At 43.7% G+C, this 19,410-nt stretch overlaps 1 protein-coding gene across 4 annotated transcripts in view; it reads left to right on the top strand.

The window, feature by feature from the left end:
* LAMP2 (lysosomal associated membrane protein 2) overlaps positions 1–19,410 on the top strand; it is a 94,803-nt gene that overhangs the window by 47,146 nt on the left and 28,247 nt on the right. For 3 of the 4 annotated variants that reach the window (XM_069747190.1, XM_069747192.1, XM_069747191.1), the window contains exons 3-6: positions 133–346; positions 7,530–7,685; positions 16,693–16,877; positions 18,741–18,863. In XM_069747190.1, coding sequence (XP_069603291.1) covers positions 133–346; positions 7,530–7,685; positions 16,693–16,877; positions 18,741–18,863 — 678 coding nt within the window. The remainder of the gene's footprint in view (positions 1–132; positions 347–7,529; positions 7,686–16,692; positions 16,878–18,740; positions 18,864–19,410) is intronic. The other variant, XM_069747193.1, reaches the window with a different exon arrangement.

Here is a 19,410-nt window from a genome sequence, read left to right as displayed (position 1 = left end):
TCGTGGCACTTATACTCCATGCTGCGATGTGTTTAGAAAATGGTCTCCATTTTTTTTTCATATAATTAACCTTTCATATCTTTAGTTCATAACCTTCCCCCATTAAAAGGTTTCCTTTTTCATTTCCTTCAGAAGAGTATATCCTTTGTCGCTCCGGATGATGTGACTACAAGCGGCAGTACGTGTGGCAGTAGTGAGGCAGCGGCCTTGTTGGTAGTTAACTTTATGAACAACCATTCATGGAGTGTGAACTTCACCAGGGATAGTACTGTGTACAGTATTGATGTGATCGTCTTCACCTACAATACTAATGACAGCACACTCTTTCCAGACGCCAAAAGAAAAGGTAACTGCTTTAGAAGCTATGATGAATGCATTCTACATCTTTTTAAAGGGGTAGTCCGGTTTAATCGCAAACGGTTTATCATTGAATTATGGAATGTTTTGACGTTGTAGTAAATTTTCTGTATCAGTTCTGTGCTGTCTTCAAAGTGTTTAAAGGTTCCCTTGAAATGACTGCAAGCAAGAGTTACTTCGGCTGAATAAAAAATGTCCTGGTCATGTTATGTAACAAGCTAAGGACCTGACATCACATGACCTGGAAAAGGTTCTTGGGACTGGAAAACTCTGGCAGCGCTGCATAAGCTTTTCATGGTACCATGGCTCCTACATTGAGTTATGTGAAGGAAATAACATGGCAAACTGGTAAAAGCCACATGCGGGGGGAAATGTAAAAGATCAGGAAGTATAAGATGCGCATGCAATTATATATTACTAGATGGCAGCCCGATTCTAAAGAATCGGGAGTCTAGAATCCATATATACTTGAAATTCGGCAGGAGCTTGAAGAGCAACGTCACTGGGCCCGCCTCCACGCAGTAGAAACTTGCTGTGAGGTAAAAATTCAAAAATCACACCAAAATGGCGGGCGGAGTGTGTCACAGTACGGCACGTTTCTGATTGGTCGCTCGCAGCAGGCGGCAACCAATCAGACACTGGACACTGTTGACGTCACTTAGCTCCGGACATTAGCTCCGGACATTAGCTCCGGACATTAGCTCCGGACATTAGCTCCGGACATTAGCTCCGGACATTAGCTCCGGACATTAGCTCCGGACATTAGCTCCGGACATTAGCTCCGGACATTAGCTCCGGACATTAGCTCCGGACATTAGCTCCGGACATTAGCTCCGGACATTAGCTCCGGACATTAGCTCCGGACATTAGCTCCGGACATTAGCTCCGGACATTAGCTCCGGACATTAGCTCCGGACATTAGCTCCGGACATTAGCTCCGGACATTGCCACGGAAGTTGGCACAAATTGCAGGAAGTAGTATTCTAGGCAATTATATATAAGATAAATGATGGTAGTCCTTTTAAATGTTTTTTTTTTTTTTTGCAAAGTGAGATGTGTAAGAGAACATTTCTATTAACCCCTTTCTGACATCGGACGTACTATCCCGTCGAGGTGGGGTGGGCCCCTATGACCACGGACGGGATAGTACGTCCAGCGCGATCGGCGGTGCTCACGGCCTATCGCAGCACTATGTGCCAGGAGCGGTCACGGACCGCCCCCGGCACATTAACCCCTGGCACACTGCGATCAAAGATGATCGCGATGTGCCGGCGGTGCAGGGAAGCTTCCCGCAGGGAGGGGGCTCCCTGTGGGCTTCCCTGAGCCCCCCGCAGCAACGCGATGTGATCGCGTTGCTGCGAGGGTCTTACCTCCCTCCCTCCCTGCCTGCTCCAGACCCGGATCCAAGATGGCCGCGGATCCGGGTCCTGCAGGGAGGGAGGTGGCTTCACAGAGCCTGCTCAGAGCAGGCACTGTGAAGCAGCCTGCACTGCTATCAGATCGGTGATCTGACAGAGTGCTGTGCAAACTGTCAGATCACCGATCTGTGATGTCCCCCCCCTGGGACAAAGTAAAAAAGTAAATAAAAAAAAAAAAAACAATAAAAGTACACATATTTAGTATCGCCGCATCCATAACGGCCCGACCTATAAAACTGGCCCACTAGTTAACCCCTTCAGTAAACACCATAAGAAAAAAGAAAAAAAGAGGTAAAAAACAACGCTTTATCATACCGCCGAACAAAAAGTGGAATAACACGCGATCAAAAGGACAGATATAATGAACCATGGTACCGCTGAAAGCGTCATCTTGTCCCGCAAAAAACGAGCCGCCATACAGCATCATCAGCAAAAAAATAAAAGTTATAGTCCTGAGAATAAAGCGATGCCAAAATAATTATTTTTTCTATAAAATAGTTTTTATCGTATAAAAGCGCCAAAACCTAAAAAAATATGAGGTGTCGCTGTACTCGTACTGACCCGAAGAATAAAACTGCTTCATCAATTTTACCAAACGCAGAACGGTATAAACGCCTCCCCCAAAAGAAATTCATGAATAGCTGGTTTTTGGTCATTCCGCCTCACAAAAATCGGAATAAAAAGCGATCAAAAAATGTCACATGCCCGAAAATGTTACCAATAAAAACGTCAACTCGTCCCGCAAAAAACAAGACCTCACATGACTCAGTGGACCAAAATATGGAAAAATTATAGCTCTCAAAATGTGGTAACGCAAAAAATATTTTTTGCAATAAAAAGCGTCTTTCAGTGTGTGACGGCTGCCAATCATAAAAATCCGCTAAAAGACCCACTATAAAAGTAAATTAAACCCCCCTTCATCACCCCCTTAGTTAGGGAAAAATTAAAAAAATGTATTTATTTCCATTTTCCCATTAGGGTTAGGGCTAGGGCTACAGTTTGGGTTGGGGCTAAAGTTACAGTTAGGGTTTAGATTACATTTACAGTTGGGATTAGGGTTAGGGGTGTGTCCGGGTTAGAGGTGTGGTTAGGGTTACCGTTGGAATTGGGGTTAGGGGAGTGTTTGGATTAGGGTTTCAGTTATAATTGGGGGGTTTCCACTGTTTAGGCACATCAGGGGCTCTCCAAAAGCGACATGGCGTCCGATCTTAATTCCAGCCAATTCTTCCCTTCCGAGCTCTCCCGTGTGCCCAAACAGGGGTTAACCCCAACATATCAGGTATCAGCGTACTCAGGACAAATAAAACAAAAACGGACAACAACTGTTGGGGTCCAATTTCTCCTGTTACCCTTGGGAAAATACAAAACTGGGGGCTGAAAAGTAATTTTTGTGGGAAAAAAAAGATTTTTAATTTTTTTTTTTTTTTAAATCAGATATTTTTAATTAAACCATAAATATTGCACATAAACAATAAAAGGAATACTTTGTTATCAGCAATATACCAGTGTACAATACTTGTTTTTTTTAAAAAAAAAAAAAAAGCATATTTAGTCCCAAACCAAACTCCCAAGATTTTTAATTTTCACGGCTCTGCGTTACAAACTGTAGTGAAACACTTGGGGGTTCAAAGCTCTCACAACACATCTAGATGAGTTCCTTAGGGGGTCTAGTTTCCAAAATGGTGTCACTTGTGGGGGGTTTCTACTGTTTAGGTACATTAGGGGCTCTGCAAATGCAATGTGACACCAGCAGACCATTCCATCTAAGTCTGCATTCCAAATGGAGCTCCTTCCCTTCCGAGCCCTCCCATGCGCCCAAACAGTGGTTCCCCCCCACATATGGGGTATCAGCGCACTCAGGACAAATTGGACAACAAATTTTGGGGTCCAATTTCTCCTGTTACCCTCGGGGAAAATACAAAACTGGGGGCTAAAAAATAATTTTTGTGGGAAAATTTTTTTTTTATTTTTACGGCTCTCCATTATAAACTTCTGTGAAGCCCTTCGTGGGTCAAAGTGCTCACCACACCTCTAAATAAGTTCCTTAGGGGGTCTACTTTCCAAAATGGTGTCACTTGTGGGGGGTTTCAATGTTTAGGCACATCAGGGGCTCTACAAACGAAACATGGCATCCCATCTCAATTCCAGTCAATTTTGCATTGAAAAGTCAAATGGTGCTCCTTCGCTTCCGAGCTGTGCCATGCGCCCAAACAGTGGTTTACCCCCACATGTGGGGTATTGGCGTACTCAGGACAAATTGTACAACGTTTGGGGTCCATTTTCTCCTGTTACCCTTAGTAAAATAAAACAAATTGGAGCTGAATTAAATTTTTTGTGAAAAAAAGTTAAATGTTCATTTTTATTTAAACATTCAAAAAATTCCTGTGAAGCACCAGAAGGGTTAATAAACTTCTTGAATGTGGTTTTGAGCACCTTGAGGGGTGTAGTTTTTAGAATGGTGTCACACTTGGGTATTTTCTATCATATAGACCCCTCAAAATGACTTCAAATGAGATGTGGTCCCTAAAAAAAAAAATTGTGTTGTAGAAATGAGAAATTGCTGGTCAACTTTTAACCCTTATAACTCCCTAACAAAAAAAAATTTTGGTTCCAAAATTGTGCTGATGTAAAGTAGACATGTGGGAAATGTTACTTATTAAGTATTTTGTGTGACATCTCTGTGATTTAATTGCATAAAAATTCAAAGTTGGAAAATTGCGAAATTTTCATAATTTTCGCCAAATTTCCGTTTTTCTCACAAATAAACGCAGGTACTATCAAAGAATTTTTACCATTGTCATGAAGTACAATATGTCACGAGAAAACAATGTCAGATTCACTGGGATCCGTTGAAGCGTTCCAGAGTTATAACCTCATAAAGGGACAGTGGTCAGAATTGTAAAAATTGGCCCGGTCATTAACGTGCAAACCACCCTTGGGGGTAAAGGGGTTAATGTATATTCCTGCATGTAAGTGGGTTTCCAAAAGTGTCAGTGTTTTGTGATATTTATTTGTACGCAAAGATAAATGTCAGCTTTATATATGAAGATTATGGAAGAAAGGTTTACTAGAAGGATTCAACACTGACTTGGCGAAGGTGGTTCTTCCTGCTCCGTTTTTTGTTTTTTTCTCCTCTTCCATTCACCATATATGCCCTCTATTGGTCTTGTGTAATATGCCTGTGCATGCTGCAAATTATACAAGGTGCTAACCTGTCACTGATCCGTCAGCTAAGAGTTTAGGGGGGTGGGGGGAATGGAGCACTCGGCACCATGTGACTGGATGTAATGGGACGACCTTCATAAGCATATCGAGTGCACTTGCTTGGTGGGGGGGTTTGGGGAGGGAAATGGATTCATGTCTCATCACACCACCTCACTTCTCAAACAGCTTTTCTGGTGTTAATGATTCTTGTACAGTAACTTCACGCTTAGTTCTCATTCCATACAGCTCACACCAATTTTTGTTTTTTGATCAATTGAAATGGCATAAAATCCCCAGTGAGGCTGCAGTAGCCACTGTCAGGTCTAAACATTAGTATGAGTCTCTTACCTATATGCCGCTCTCCTTCTATCAAGCCACCGCTCTGTCCTCTAAGCCTCGGTGATGCCAGAAATGAGGTACAATCAACCCCAGAAGCAAACGGGGTGACCAGAAGCAGCGGACTCTTAACTCTCCTATTATTTATGCACTTTCTAGAGGCACATTTAAATCTCTTCGATGCAATCCAATCAAAGTCCACAATCTAGATCAGGATTGAGCAATCTGGCAGATCAGTGTTGCTCCACAAGACCGGTCCCCTCTGGATGAGCTACAGTATGACGTTCAAAAACAGTCATGAGCCCAGGGAACATGTTGTACTGATGTCATATATGCAATCTCATTACTTTCTCTGTGTGGTGTCCACCGGACGCTGGCTGTGTGGTGTCCACCGGACGCTGGCTGTGTGGTGTCCACCGGACGCTGGCTGTGTGGTGTCCACCGGACGCTGGCTGTGTGGTGTCCACCGGACGCTGGCTGTGTGGTGTCCACCGGACGCTGGCTGTGTGGTGTCCACCGGACGCTGGCTGTGTGGTGTCCACCGGACGCTGGCTGTGTGGTGTCCACCGGACGCTGGCTGTGTGGTGTCCACCGGACGCTGGCTGTGTGGTGTCCACCGGACGCTGGCTGTGTGGTGTCCACCGGACGCTGGCTGTGTGGTGTCCACCGGACGCTGGCTGTGTGGTGTCCACCGGACGCTGGCTGTGTATTTGATATGAGCAAGAACAGTTATAGAATTGTATAATTGTTTCTAAACATTTTCTTGTAGGAAAAGTGGGATTCCAGGATAGAGCGACACTTATCAAATTTCCAAAATCTCGATAAGAATTTATGTAGATGAGATCTTTTGGATCTTCTGACTTTCTCGTGCTAAAGGAATTGTGATTCAAGAAAAAGAATGTTTGGATATTGCTGTATATTGTTTTTTTCCCCTCATGATTCTCAGGTAGTGTGTGTAGTTTTGATAAGTAACTTCTTGCATCCCCAAAGTATCTTGGAGGTTAGGGCTGTGACTTGCTAGAAGGAAGAGCAGGTATATATTGGTATGAGAAACACTTGCTAATGGTTTACTCCTCATGATGAAGAGGTGGCTCCTGGAACATACTGACTAAGATAGGCTTGCAGTGGGTTTTATTACTTTTCATTTAATCCGTGTGTGCTGCTTTTTTTTTTTTGTGTTGAGCTCCTCACAGGATGTAATAGTGGTTGAAGAGCAGATAAAAAGGTCTTTCATTTCACCTGTTTCGAACTATTGGCCCAAGCTTGTTTTAACTAATTATCAGATAGCAACTTGTACAGGGAGACGTGCACATCCCCAGTGAAGTGTCAAAGTCCAAGTGGGTGTTGTCAGACACTTTCCACTGGGAAGTGTACTTCTCTCAGTACAAGTAGATCTGTTATCACCCACTTGGACTTGCGTTTTGTGCCAATACTTTGATTGCTAAAATTTCTGTAGCAGAGAGGTGAAATCACAACATGAGTCAAGTTCACCAAAATTTCCATGCTGAACAGTCCTCTGTGTATGGCTGGGGTCCCTATATCACATCGTCGGCTGCCGTTCCTTTACCCTATATAGTTTTGTATATGGCGCCCAAGTGTTGAGATGCCCTGGAGTATGAGCATCAGGTGGACCGGCTTAGACCACTTTCACACTTGCGTCAGTACCGGGCCGATGCATGTTGTGAAACTTATGCACAACGTGGAAAGCGGATGCAGTTTTTCAACGCATCAGCTGCCCATTCTGAAGTCTGGGGAGGAGGGGGCGGAGTTTCGGCCACGCATGCGTGGTAGAAAATGGCGGACGCGACGGACAAAAAAACGATCACTTGAATGTTTTTTTTTTTCATGTCGACGGTCTGCCAAAACACGACGGATCCGTTGCACGACGGACGCAATGTGTGGCAATCCGTCGCTAATACAAGTGTATGGGGGAAAAAAGACCTGCAGGCACATTTGCAGGATCCGTTTCTTTCCCAAAACTACGGATTGCGACGGATGCCAAACGACGGAAGTGTGAAGGAGGCCTTAGTTTGCGATATAGCGACTCTTGTGAGCGGTGGGGTTCTGCAAAATGCAAGTGCTCTTGGCTATTATCTGCGTGGAAGTGATAAATTCACTGAACTGTTGGTGTTGTGTTTTTTTTTTTGTTTTTTTTTTTGTTTTTTTTTGTTTCCTGAGGATCAAAATCGCTCATGAGTTTGCTTTTTTCCCCAGGGCTTTTAACTACAGCCACGTCTGTTAATGATCCAATACCAATTAATGCCACCTACACGTGTGTCCAACATAAAGATATAATCACAGAAAATGTAATACAAGACTACTGGAATGTTTCTCTTTTAGCTTATGCCCAGGATGTGACTGTAATAAGGGGTAAGTGCATTGACTATTGGGGTACTCTCTTGCTCGTGGTGCAATTACTTCACTGGTGGGTTTTGTTGTGTTTTTTGTTTGCTTTTTATTGCCTGGGTTGCACCATTTTATGTTAAGCCCAAGACAGCACAAGACAGAGATTGGGTCCGACATTACAATGAAAAAACAAGTGTGGATGGGCACCAAATGCCAAGAAGCGTGCATCAAACGTGTATCAGGGTATGCAATATGAAGAACAAACACCCCCTGGCTACAAACATTTGTGGAGTCCCGTTTACAAAAAATATTGTATTTTTAATAATGTGAATTAAAAATCCGATGACAAACACAAAAATTGCAATGGCTTAATGCCAATAAGTAGTCATCCTGTATCCACACTCAGGATAGGGAGGACCAGAAGACACAGGTGGGGCACAAAAGCACGTAATGGTTCTTTTCAGCACTGACAGCAGGCTTAACCCCTTTCTGACCTTAGACGTACTATCCCGTCGAAGTGACCTAGGCCTATCTGACCCTCGACAGGATAGTACGTCATGGCGATCGACCGTGCTCATGGGGGAAGCGCGGCCGGGTGTCATCTGCCTATCGCAGCTGACATCCGGCACTATGTGCCAGGAGCGGTCACGGACCACCCCTGGCACATTAACCCCCGGCACACTGCGATCAAACATGATCGCAGTGTGCCGGCGGTATAGGGAAGCATCACGCAGGGAGGGGGCTTCCCTGAGACCCCCGCAGCAACGCAATGTGATCGCGTTGCTGTGAGGGTCTCTTACCACCACCTCCTCCTCCTTGCAGGCCCGGATCCAAGATGCCGCGGCATCTGGGTCCTGCAGGAAGGTGGCTTCACTGTGCCTGCTCAGAGCAGGCGCCGGGAAGCATAGGTAAAGTGCACGTCAGATCGCTGATCTGACACAGTGCACAGCAAAGTGTCAGATCAGCGATCTTACACTATAACATGATGCCCTACACCCCGGGGCAATGTTATAGTATAAAAAAAAAAAATTCCAATGTGTAAAAAAAAAAAATACCCCCCAAAAATATATTGTTCCTATAAATTTCTTTATCTAAATAAAAACACAAAAGTACACATTTATTATCGCCGCGTCCGTAACGACCTCACATATAAAACTATAGCACTAGTTAACCCCTTCAGTGAGCACTGTAAAAAAGGCAAACACTTTCTCATACTGCCAAACAAAAAGTAGAATAACACGCGATCAAAAAGACGGATATAAATAACCATGGTACCGCTGAAAACGTCATCTTGTCCCGCAAAAAAACGAGCCGCCACACCGCATCATCAGCGAAAAAATAAAAAAGTTATAGTCCTCAGAATAAAGCGATGCAAAAATAATTTTTTCTATAAAATAGTTTATCATATAAAAGCGCCAAAACATAAAAAAATGATATAAATGAGGTGTCGCTGTAATCGTACTGACCCGAAGAATAAAACTGCTTTATCAATTTTACCAAACGCGGAACGGTATAAATGCCTCCCTCAAAAGAAATTCATAAATAGCTGGTTTTTGGTCATTCTGCCTCACAAAAATCGGAATAAAAAGCGATCAAAAAATGTCACGTGCCCGAAAATGTTACCGATAAAAAGTCAACTCGTCCCGCAAAAAACAAGACCTCACATGACTCTGTGGACTCAAATATGGAAAAATTATAGCTCTCAAAATGTGGTAACGCAAAAAATATTTTTTGCAATAAAAAGCATCTTTCAGTGTGTGACGGCTGCCAATCCTAAAATCCGCTAAACAACCCGCTATAAAAGTAAATCAAACCCCCCTTCATCACCTCCTTAGTTAGGGAAAAATTAAAAAAATGTATTTCCATTTTCCGGTTGGGGTTAAGGCTACAGTTAGGGCTAGGGTTAGGGTTAAGGCTACAGTTAGGGTTGGGGCTAAAGTTAGGGTTAGGGTTTGGATTACATTTACGGTTGGGATTAGGGTTAGGGGTGTGTCTGGGTTAGAGGTGTGGTTAGGGTTACCGTTGGGGTTAGGGGTGTGTTTGGATTAGGGTTTCAGCTATAATTGGGGGGTTTCCACTGTTTAGGCACATCAGGGGCTCTCCAAACGCAACATGGCGTCCGATCTCAATGCCAGCCAATTCTGCGTTGAAAAAGTAAAACAGTGCTCCTTCCCTTCCGAGCTCTCCCGTGTGCCCAAACAGGGGTTTACCCCAACATATCGGGTATCAGCGTACTCAGGACAAATACGACAACAACTTTTGGGGTCCAATTTCTCCTGTTACCCTTGGGAAAATATAAAACTGCGGGCTCAAAAATCATTTTTGGGGAATTTTTTTTTTTTTTTTTCACAGCTCTGCATTATAAACTGTAGTGAAACACTTGGGGGTTCAAAGCTCTCACAACACATCTAGATGAGTTCCTTAGGGGGTCTACTTTCAAAAATGGGGTCACTTGTGGGGGGCTTCTATTGTTTAGGTACATTAGAGGCTCTGCAAACGCAATGTGATGCCTGCAGACCATTCCATCTAAGTCTGCATTCCAAATGGCGCTCCTTCCCTTCCGAGCCCTCCCATGTGCCCAAACGGTGGTTCCCCCCCACATATGGGCTATCGGCGTACTCTGGACAATTTGGACAACAACTTTTGGGGTCCAATTTTTCCTGTTACCCTCGGGAAAATACAAAACTGGGGGCTTAAAATTAATTTTTGTGGGAAAAAATGTTTTTTATTTTTACGGCTCTGCATTATAAACTTCTGTGAAGCCCTTGGTGGGTCAAAGTGCTCACCACACATCTAGATAAGTTCCTTAGGGGGTCTACTTTCCAAAACGGTGTCACTTGTGGGGAGTTTGAATGTTTAGGCACATTAGTGGATCTCCAAATGCAACATGGCGTCCCATCTCAATTCCTGTCAATTTTGCATTGAAAAGTCAAACGGCGCTCCTTCCCTTCCGAGCTCTCCCATGCGCACAAACAGTGGTTTACCCCCACATATGGGGGTATCGGCGTACTCAGGACAAATTGTACAACAAATTTTGGGGTCCATTTTCTCCTGTTACCCTTGGTAAAATAAAACAAATTGGAGCTTAAGTAAATTGTTTGTGAAAAATAAGTTAAATATTCATTTTTATTTAAACATTCAAAAAATTCCTGTGAAGCACCAGAAGGGTTTATAAACTTCTTGAATGTGGTTTTGAGCACCTTGAGGGGTGCAGTTTTTAGAATGGTGTAACACTTGGGCATTTTCTATCATATAGACCCCTCAAAATGACTTCAAATGAGATGTGGTCCCTATTAAAAAAAAAAAATGGTGTTGTAAAAATGAGAAATTGCTGGTCAACTTTTAACCCTTGTAACTCCCTAACAAAAAAAAATTTTGGTTCCAAAATTGTGCTGATGTAAAGTAGACATGTGGGAAATGTTACTTATTAAGTATTTTGTGTGACATATCTCTGTGATTTAATTGCATAAAAATTCAAAGTTGAAAAATTTCGAAATTTTCGCTAAATTTCCGTTTTTTTTTTTTTTTTTTTCACAAATAAACGCAGGTAACATCAAACATTTTTTACCGCTATCATGAAGTACAATATGTCACGAGAAAACAATGTCAGAATCACTGGGATCCATTGAAGCGTTCCAGAGTTATAACCTCATAAAGGGACAGTGGTCAGAATTATAAAAATTGGCCCGGTCCATAACGTGCAAACCACCCTTGGGGGTAAAGGGGTTAACAATAGTTTCTTCTCTGTCCCGGTCTCCCCTTTCCTTGTCAGCATTTACAGGTCCTTCTCAAAAAATTAGCATATAGTGTTAAATTTCATTATTTACCATAATGTAATGATTACAATTAAACTTTCATATATTATAGATTCATTATCCACCAACTGAAATTTGTCAGGTCTTTTATTGTTTTAATACTGATGATTTTGGCATACAACTCCTGATAACCCAAAAAACCTGTCTCAATAAATTAGCATATCAAGAAAAGGTTCTCTAAACGACCTATTACCCTAATCTTCTGAATCAACTAATTAACTCTAAACACATGCAAAAGATACCTGAGGCTTTTATAAACTCCCTGCCTGGTTCATTACTCAAAACCCCCATCATGGGTAAGACTAGCGACCTGACAGATGTCAAGAAGGCCATCATTGACACCCTCAAGCAAGAGGGTAAGACCCAGAAAGAAATTTCTCAACAAATAGGCTGTTCCCAGAGTGCTGTATCAAGGCACCTCAATGGTAAGTCTGTTGGAAGGAAACAATGTGGCAGAAAACGCTGTACAACGAGAAGAGGAGACCGGACCCTGAGGAAGATTGTGGAGAAGGACCGATTCCAGACCTTGGGGAACCTGAGGAAGCAGTGGACTGAGTCTGGTGTGGAAACATCCAGAGCCACCGTGCACAGGCGTGTGCAGGAAATGGGCTACAGGTGCCGCATTCCCCAGGTAAAGCCACTTTTGAACCATAAACAGCGGCAGAGGCGCCTGACCTGGGCTACAGAGAAGCAGCACTGGACTGTTGCTAAGTGGTCCCAAGTACTTTTTTCTGATGAAAGCAAATTTTGCATGTCATTCGGAAATCAAGGTGCCAGAGTCTGGAGGAAGACTGGGGAGAAGGAAATGCCAAAATGCCTGAAGTCCAGTGTCAAGTACCCACAGTCAGTGATGGTGTGGGGTGCCATGTCAGCTGCTGGTGTTGGTCCACTGTGTTTCATCAAGGGCAGGGTCAATGCAGCTAGCTATCAGGAGATTTTGGAGCACTTCATGCTTCCATCGGCTGAAATGCTTTATGGAGATGAAGATTTCATTTTTCAGCACGACCTGGCACCTGCTCACAGTGCCAAAACCACTGGTAAATGGTTTACTGACCATGGTATTACTGTGCTCAATTGGCCTGCCAACTCTCCTGACCTGAACCCCATAGAGAATCTGTGGGATATTGTGAAGAGAAAGTTGAGAGACGCAAGACCCAACACTCTGGATGAGCTTAAGGCCGCTATTGAAGCATCCTGGGCCTCCATAACATCTCAGCAGTGTCACAGGCTGATTGCCTCCATGCCACGCCGCATTGAAGCAGTCATTTCTTCAAAGGATTCCCGACCAAGTATTGAGTGCATAACTGAACATTATTATTTGATGTTTTTTTTGTTTGTTATTAAAAAACACTTATTTGATTGGATGGGTGAAATATGCTAATTTATTGAGACAGGTTTTTTGGGTTATCAGGAGTTGTATGCCAAAATCATCAGTATTAAAACAATAAAAGACCTGACAAATTTCAGTTGGTGGATAATGAATCTATAATATATGAAAGTTTAATTGTAATCATTACATTATGGTAAATAATGAAATTTAACACTATATGCTAATTTTTGGAGAAGGACCTGTATATCTGGCTTTGCATTACACAGCTTCTCCTCTTTCTCTTTCCTTCATCTTTACTAAGCTCGCTTCCGGAACGGACCGTGCCTGTCGGTCCTCCAGCGTCCTCTCTGTCCAGTCTTACTTTAGTAGGGATTCCTCTAAACCATTTTTCCCTGGTCCTGAGTACATCCATGTAGCAAGCCGCCACATTCTGAGTGACCTGTCTGTACTGCTTAGTTCTTTTCTAGCACTTACAGCCACAGTCCCACTTATACTGCACTGCCAGTGACCCTTTCAATGCCTTCCTTCTCTCAGCTGGCCTTCCTGGCCCTGATGCTGCCTGACTGGACCTTGGACTTTTGCAGAGCTGACTGCCCTGACAGGGCGCTCCCGCCCAACTGATCCAAATATCAGCTGCTCTGAAGCCTGTCACTAACTCCTCCCACATTAACCATCTACTTACTGAAACTCTAACCCCACCTAGTGGTCAAACTAGGGAACTACGCTTTCCCTATCTACACAACAGTACATTTACATGCTCCTTGTGCCCCTTACATTTTGGGATTGCCTTTAAAACAACAAATGGAAGAAGTGAATAATAATGATTGGCACCTGTCAAAGTATTAGGCAGGGAATAAACACTCCGTTCTTGAAGATGTATTGGAAGCAATAAAAAATGTGCAAATAGACAGCTGGGTCATAGAATCTCCATAAAACTGCTGCTTTGGTTGTGGCCAGTACACTGGTACTAGACTCCTCCACAGCATCCAAGGCTCATTGATGCATATGGGAAGTTAAGTCTAACTCTTATCCTGCCACAGAAGCCATTATCGGCTGGGTATGGTGCGGGCACAGTCCATGAGCCTGCATCATACAACTGCTATTGACTTGATCATTTATCAGTTGTGCAGGACAAAATAAGGCTGATAGGAGGTCCTTAAAAGGATTTCTCAGTCGCCCATGACAGCACTACCAGAGAGAGGGGGGATCCGCCCTTCAGGGACAAGAAACCTATGGGATAAAAGGGCGGTACCTCTCTCCTGCGTCAGTTTGGCTTCCTGTCCCTGACAGGGAACCCTCTAGGATCGGCAGAAAGCAGACTTCTTAAGCCGTATCCGGTTAAAACAGGGGGAATGGACACTGAACCAAAGCGTCTTCGATCAGATCACCAAAATATGGGGGGTCCCTGTAATAGACCTTTTTGCCAGTGCAGAAAACAGAAAAGTAAAGTAATTTTGTTCTCTGAACCCCAAAGGGGGCCCTCGGGCACTGGATGCATTCACGATTCCCTGGACTAAGGGCCTCGCATATGCCTTTTCCCCTCATAAAATTATCCTGGCAGTTCTGCGGAAAATCAGACAGGACAGGGTGAGACTCATCCTAATAGCCCCCTTCTGGCCCAAAGGGGCCTGCTTTTCCTATCGGTCACCGATCCCTGGGTTCTTCAGGACTTTTTGGACCTCTTATCACAGGGACCGGTGTTCCACCCCCCAGTCAGCGAATCTCCACTTGACAGCGTGGAACATGAGAGGTCATTACTAAAGGCAAGAGGCTTTTCAGATAAATTGTCTACGCTATTAAAAAGTAGGAAAACAATAACCACTAAAATCTACGGATCTGCCCGTAGAATAAGTGATCTGCAGGCTCTATCTGCAAATCCTCCCTTCACGCAAATCATGGATGATGGGGTAATACTAAGAACAGACCCCGCTTATCTACCCAAGGTTGCTTCCAATTTCCACAGGTCCCAGGAAATAATCCTTCCTTCTGCCCAAATCCTAAAAATAAGAAAGAGGAAATATTCCACACATTAGATGTGAGAAGGTGTCCAATACATTACTTAGAATCCTCCCAACAGTATAGGAAGGAAAGGTCTCTTATCTGTTTTCAGGGACCTAGGAAAGGACTCAAAGCCTCCAAAAGCACTATATCTCGCTGGGTAACTGATGCGATTGCCTTGGTGTACTTATCCACGGGAAACACAGTTCCTGAGGGGCTCAAAGCGCACTCTACAAGAGCTATGGTGATCTCCTGGGCCGAAAGGTCGGAGGTACCAATAGACAAAATCTGTAAGGCGGCCACCTGGTCATCACCTTCAACCTTTTTTAGGCACTACCGCTTAGACCTAGCCTCTTCGTCTGACTTGACCTTCGGAAGAAGGGTCTTGCAGGCTGTGGTCCCTCCCTAAAGCAATAATCTCTGCAATTCTCTCTGGTAGTGCTGTCATGGGCGACTGAGAATAAGTTACTTACTGATAACGGTATTTCTCAGAGCCCATGATAGCACCTGCTTATTCTCCCCCTCATCACGTGTGCGGGGAGCACCTTTATTATAAGAAGTGTGGTTTTTTGTTTTTTTTACTTTTAGACACGGTGTAATCCTGCTAAGCATTTTGTTAAAATTATATTTTATCCTGTTGTCACTAACCTGGAGGACCTCTGATGCTCTGTAAACCAAACTGACGCCGGAGAGAGGTACCGCCCTTTTATCCTATAGGTTTCCTGTCCTTGAAGGGCGGATCCCCTCTCTCTCTGGTAGTGCTGTCATGGGCTCTGAGAAATACCTTTATCGGTAAGTAACTGTTATTTCTCACCATTGCATAGATCAGGGGTTGGCAATTAATTTCCCCAAGGGGCCACATGAGACAGTGTCTGTTGTGGAGGGCCGAACAAATAGGCTGAAATGAATTAAGCTCAATATTAACGTAATTATTAATAATCACTCCTCAATATTGAGCAGAGTGAAGTATACCGACATTACCCTATATACCGATTGAATCTGAATACAGCCTTTTCTATTTATTGCATGAGGCACGCACGGCCTCCCCACGTCCAGCGCATGTGTGAGGCCTGTACGGCCTCCCCACGTCCAGCTCATGTGTGAGGCCTGCACGGCCTCCCCACGTCCAGCGCCTGAGGCACGCACGGCCTCCCCACGTCCAGCACAACATATACATAAATAACTTTAAGAAAAAAAAAATTGCTTCAGTCCCGTTTCCTGGTGCTCTGCTTCTGCTCCTGTCTGTGTCTGACGTGCTGACTCTCTGCAATACACAGATGACACGATGAAATTGCGTCAGTTGTTTCACACGCTGATTGGTGGAGGAAGTGGCCAGAGACCCCTCCTCCACCCATGCAGTCTACATAGATATAGACGGCGAGCGCGGTGCGGACCGTGGGACACTGTTTTCAGCCCCTCCGCTGTCGCGGGCCGCATTTTGCCCAGGTCTGGCATAGATGATGAAAAGACCAATGTTTGCTATGTACCTGCTGTGAAGAAAGGACATTATTACAGCACCACCTTGTCTGTCGTGTATACCACGGTACACACATGCTCGGTCAGCGCCCTACAGCCAGGTGTCTGTTTAGTGATTGCATGCTGTAGAGCAACCAATAGAAGAAAAGCAGCCTGTACTGTGACCATATAGCTGATACTCTTCCTGCCTGCTAGGTAAGAAGGGGGTATTGTCAGCCGCCAGCAGCAGAGATTAGCCGGACCACCAGAGAGGACTTTGATTTATAGCTATCTATAGATAGCATGGCATCGGAGGTCTTCTGGACTCTAAACCCTATGGATCAGCACAAGGGGTTTACACCATACATATTGGGCTGGTGTAGATTTAATGTCTTACCCTCAAATAAGTCTGCCTCTTCTCCCTTTATTTTAGATTTCCACTGCAGTGAGGACCTCCCAACGACCCACGCCCCAACTACTACAACCACTCCAACACCAAGCCCCAAACCCGAGGACAAACCCAGCACTGGCAACTATTCTGTCTTCAGCGGCAATGAGACGTGTCTGATGGCTACCATGGGTCTGCAGCTTAATGCCTCAGTGTTTGTTGGTGGACATGTAAGACTATTGTTCTTCAGTTAAATCTGTATCCTGCCTGATTTAGGAGTTTTATGCACTTTCAACTGCAGATTTGGTGTGAACCTTTTTCTGAAGGGGCCATTCAGGAATCTACAATGTAAAATGCTGCGGAATATGTTAACGCTATATAAATAAAAATTATCTGTGCCTACACTGCAGAAACCACTCCAGGCACATGCATAGTATTGACTTTCCTTTCCAAAAATGTTTGCGCTCTCTGCCACATGTGATTGTAGTTAAGTTGTCATCAATGTGCCAAGGTGATTGCCTACACTTCCATGGCTGGGCATATTATTTTATTTATTTTTTGCACTTTAGTTTTCCAACTCTACTTCCTAGGGCATTACTAGAACTGAATAAAAGCTTTTATTTATTTTTTTATTTTTTTTTATTTATACTGAAAGTAGAAGAGACTGTAGATATTCATCTTTACAATTCCACCATTGGATTTTCGGGGTTCAAGGCATCTTGCTGCACAATTCTTCAGGTCTCCATAATTAAGGAAATGCAAAACCTGTATAGTGAGTGTCGGTTTTATATAGTTCCTGGCACCCACTGTGTATGGCGCTCTATACACAACCATCTATGAGGAAAATGTGTCCTTAAAGACCAGTTTAAAGGGAACCTGTTGGCTAATGCTGTTGAATCCGTGGACAGCATGAATTAGATCCTGGCTGATTATAGCCAGGTATTGTTTTCTCTGAAACACTACAACATTTCAGAGAAGATTATAGTTTAAAGACTAGTGTAGTCTGTCTACTGTCAGCAGCCGGCTTCTTCCAGCACCGCTGCGGCTGATGGACACCTGTCAATAGATGGGATAACCAGTCTGGGGCTGGACTAGTATCTCTAGATCTTTAAAGAATCACTTTCTCTGAAATGTTGGCGCGTTTTGAGATAAAAAGTATACCTGGCTATAACTGCAGCCAGGCTCAGCTTCATTCCACACTTTGGGCAGCATGGATCTTTAGAGTAGGAAGTCATCTTTTACAGTGCGAGTATATAGAGCCTCGTTATGACGCAACTTCCAGCTCACAGTTAAATCCCCAGTGTGGTCCAGAAAATCAGAGCGGTGCTGGAAACCAATGAAGACTGCAACAGAAATTGTTAACGCACTTCCACTGTATTACATTCACATCTAGACAGGTTTAGAGCATAAGTTGTGGGAATTCTTCCTTATTAAGCATACTGTCATCAGGGTACGGATCCAAGGAGGGGTGTGAGTGGTGACCACTGGTTACTGAGAATGGTAGATCCTGTATAATCTACTCTATAGAGTTACTTGTTTCCTGTGATGACAATGAGACTGCTGCAAAGTCTCTTGTACAAAACAGGAAGCCAGAGTCTATTATATATGTATAATAGAACAAATTATCAAAAATCAATTGATAATACTAGATTGAAACAATGAGACATTTCCGATTAGCTCTTGGTCGTTTTTTTGTAGTAAATTTACACCTTTTTAAACTTCTAAATAGGCTTCATCTATTATTAAAGAAGTAATGCCTCTTGCAAAAGAACAAAATTTATCTGTAACCCCTAAGGAATAGACAAAATCTTAAGTTGCCCGTACACAAACAGTTGGAATATAGTAATGGATCTTATTTAGCAGCAGTTAAAAGCAGCTTCTAAAGAGTGGTAAACTGAGCTTTGAAACAGCAGTGCAGAGTAAAGTTTGGGAGAGAGAGAAAACATGGTAATGAAGTTTGTGCATATCCTTAATCTCTCATGGGAAAGCAGTCTTCTCAGAATGATCAGATTTTGAATGACCATTTTTATACTCTTGACTACTTAGCAGTGATATTCTGTAGGCTTACTTGTACTTAATTTCTGTCTTTCTAGAATGTTTGGAAGCTGTTTAATATTAACCCAAATGCTACCATCAGCTCAGGAAGCTGTGGCAATGAAAGCGCTCTTTTGAGGCTCAACGACACTGACACTATCTTGGATTTTTCCTTCTTCCTTGTAAGTCTTTCAGCAATTTGCGTGTATGTGTGTCAAAAGTTCAAATCCTTCACAGCATTAAATGTCCAAAATTCACACAAGTGCATATAATCTCTGTTAATTGTATTGGTGTCCATTTCATCGCACTACATACTACACGGCATCCTTCTGTTTACAGTCAGTAAACACGCTGGCCTTCCCTTTGACTAGTAGCCGTGGGCGACTGCACCGCCGTGTCACTGTCTTGCTCACAGCCGTACACAGTCCTTGATATCCTCTGGATTACAGCCGGGTACCATATACAGTACTCCTGTTTGCAGCCATTAAACACGCCAGTCCTCCCTCGGGCACAGGACAGTCTACCTCCAGGCACAAGGCAGTCCACCTCCGAGACCAGTCACCGTGGACGGCAGCACCACTGTGTACGCTATGGGTGCCAGACCTATTGGCTCCGCTTTGTCCTGTGTCTCTTCACACAGACAAAGCTCTGCAGAGCCTCTGCTCTCCACTCTCACCTACACCAACTGACACTGGCCTTGACATACCCAAACCCTTTCCTGCAGGTCTT

Source organism: Ranitomeya imitator, chromosome 2 (assembly GCF_032444005.1).
Source record: "Ranitomeya imitator isolate aRanImi1 chromosome 2, aRanImi1.pri, whole genome shotgun sequence".
NCBI lineage: Eukaryota > Metazoa > Chordata > Amphibia > Anura > Dendrobatidae > Ranitomeya > Ranitomeya imitator.
This window is presented reverse-complemented; position numbering and strand designations above follow the sequence as displayed.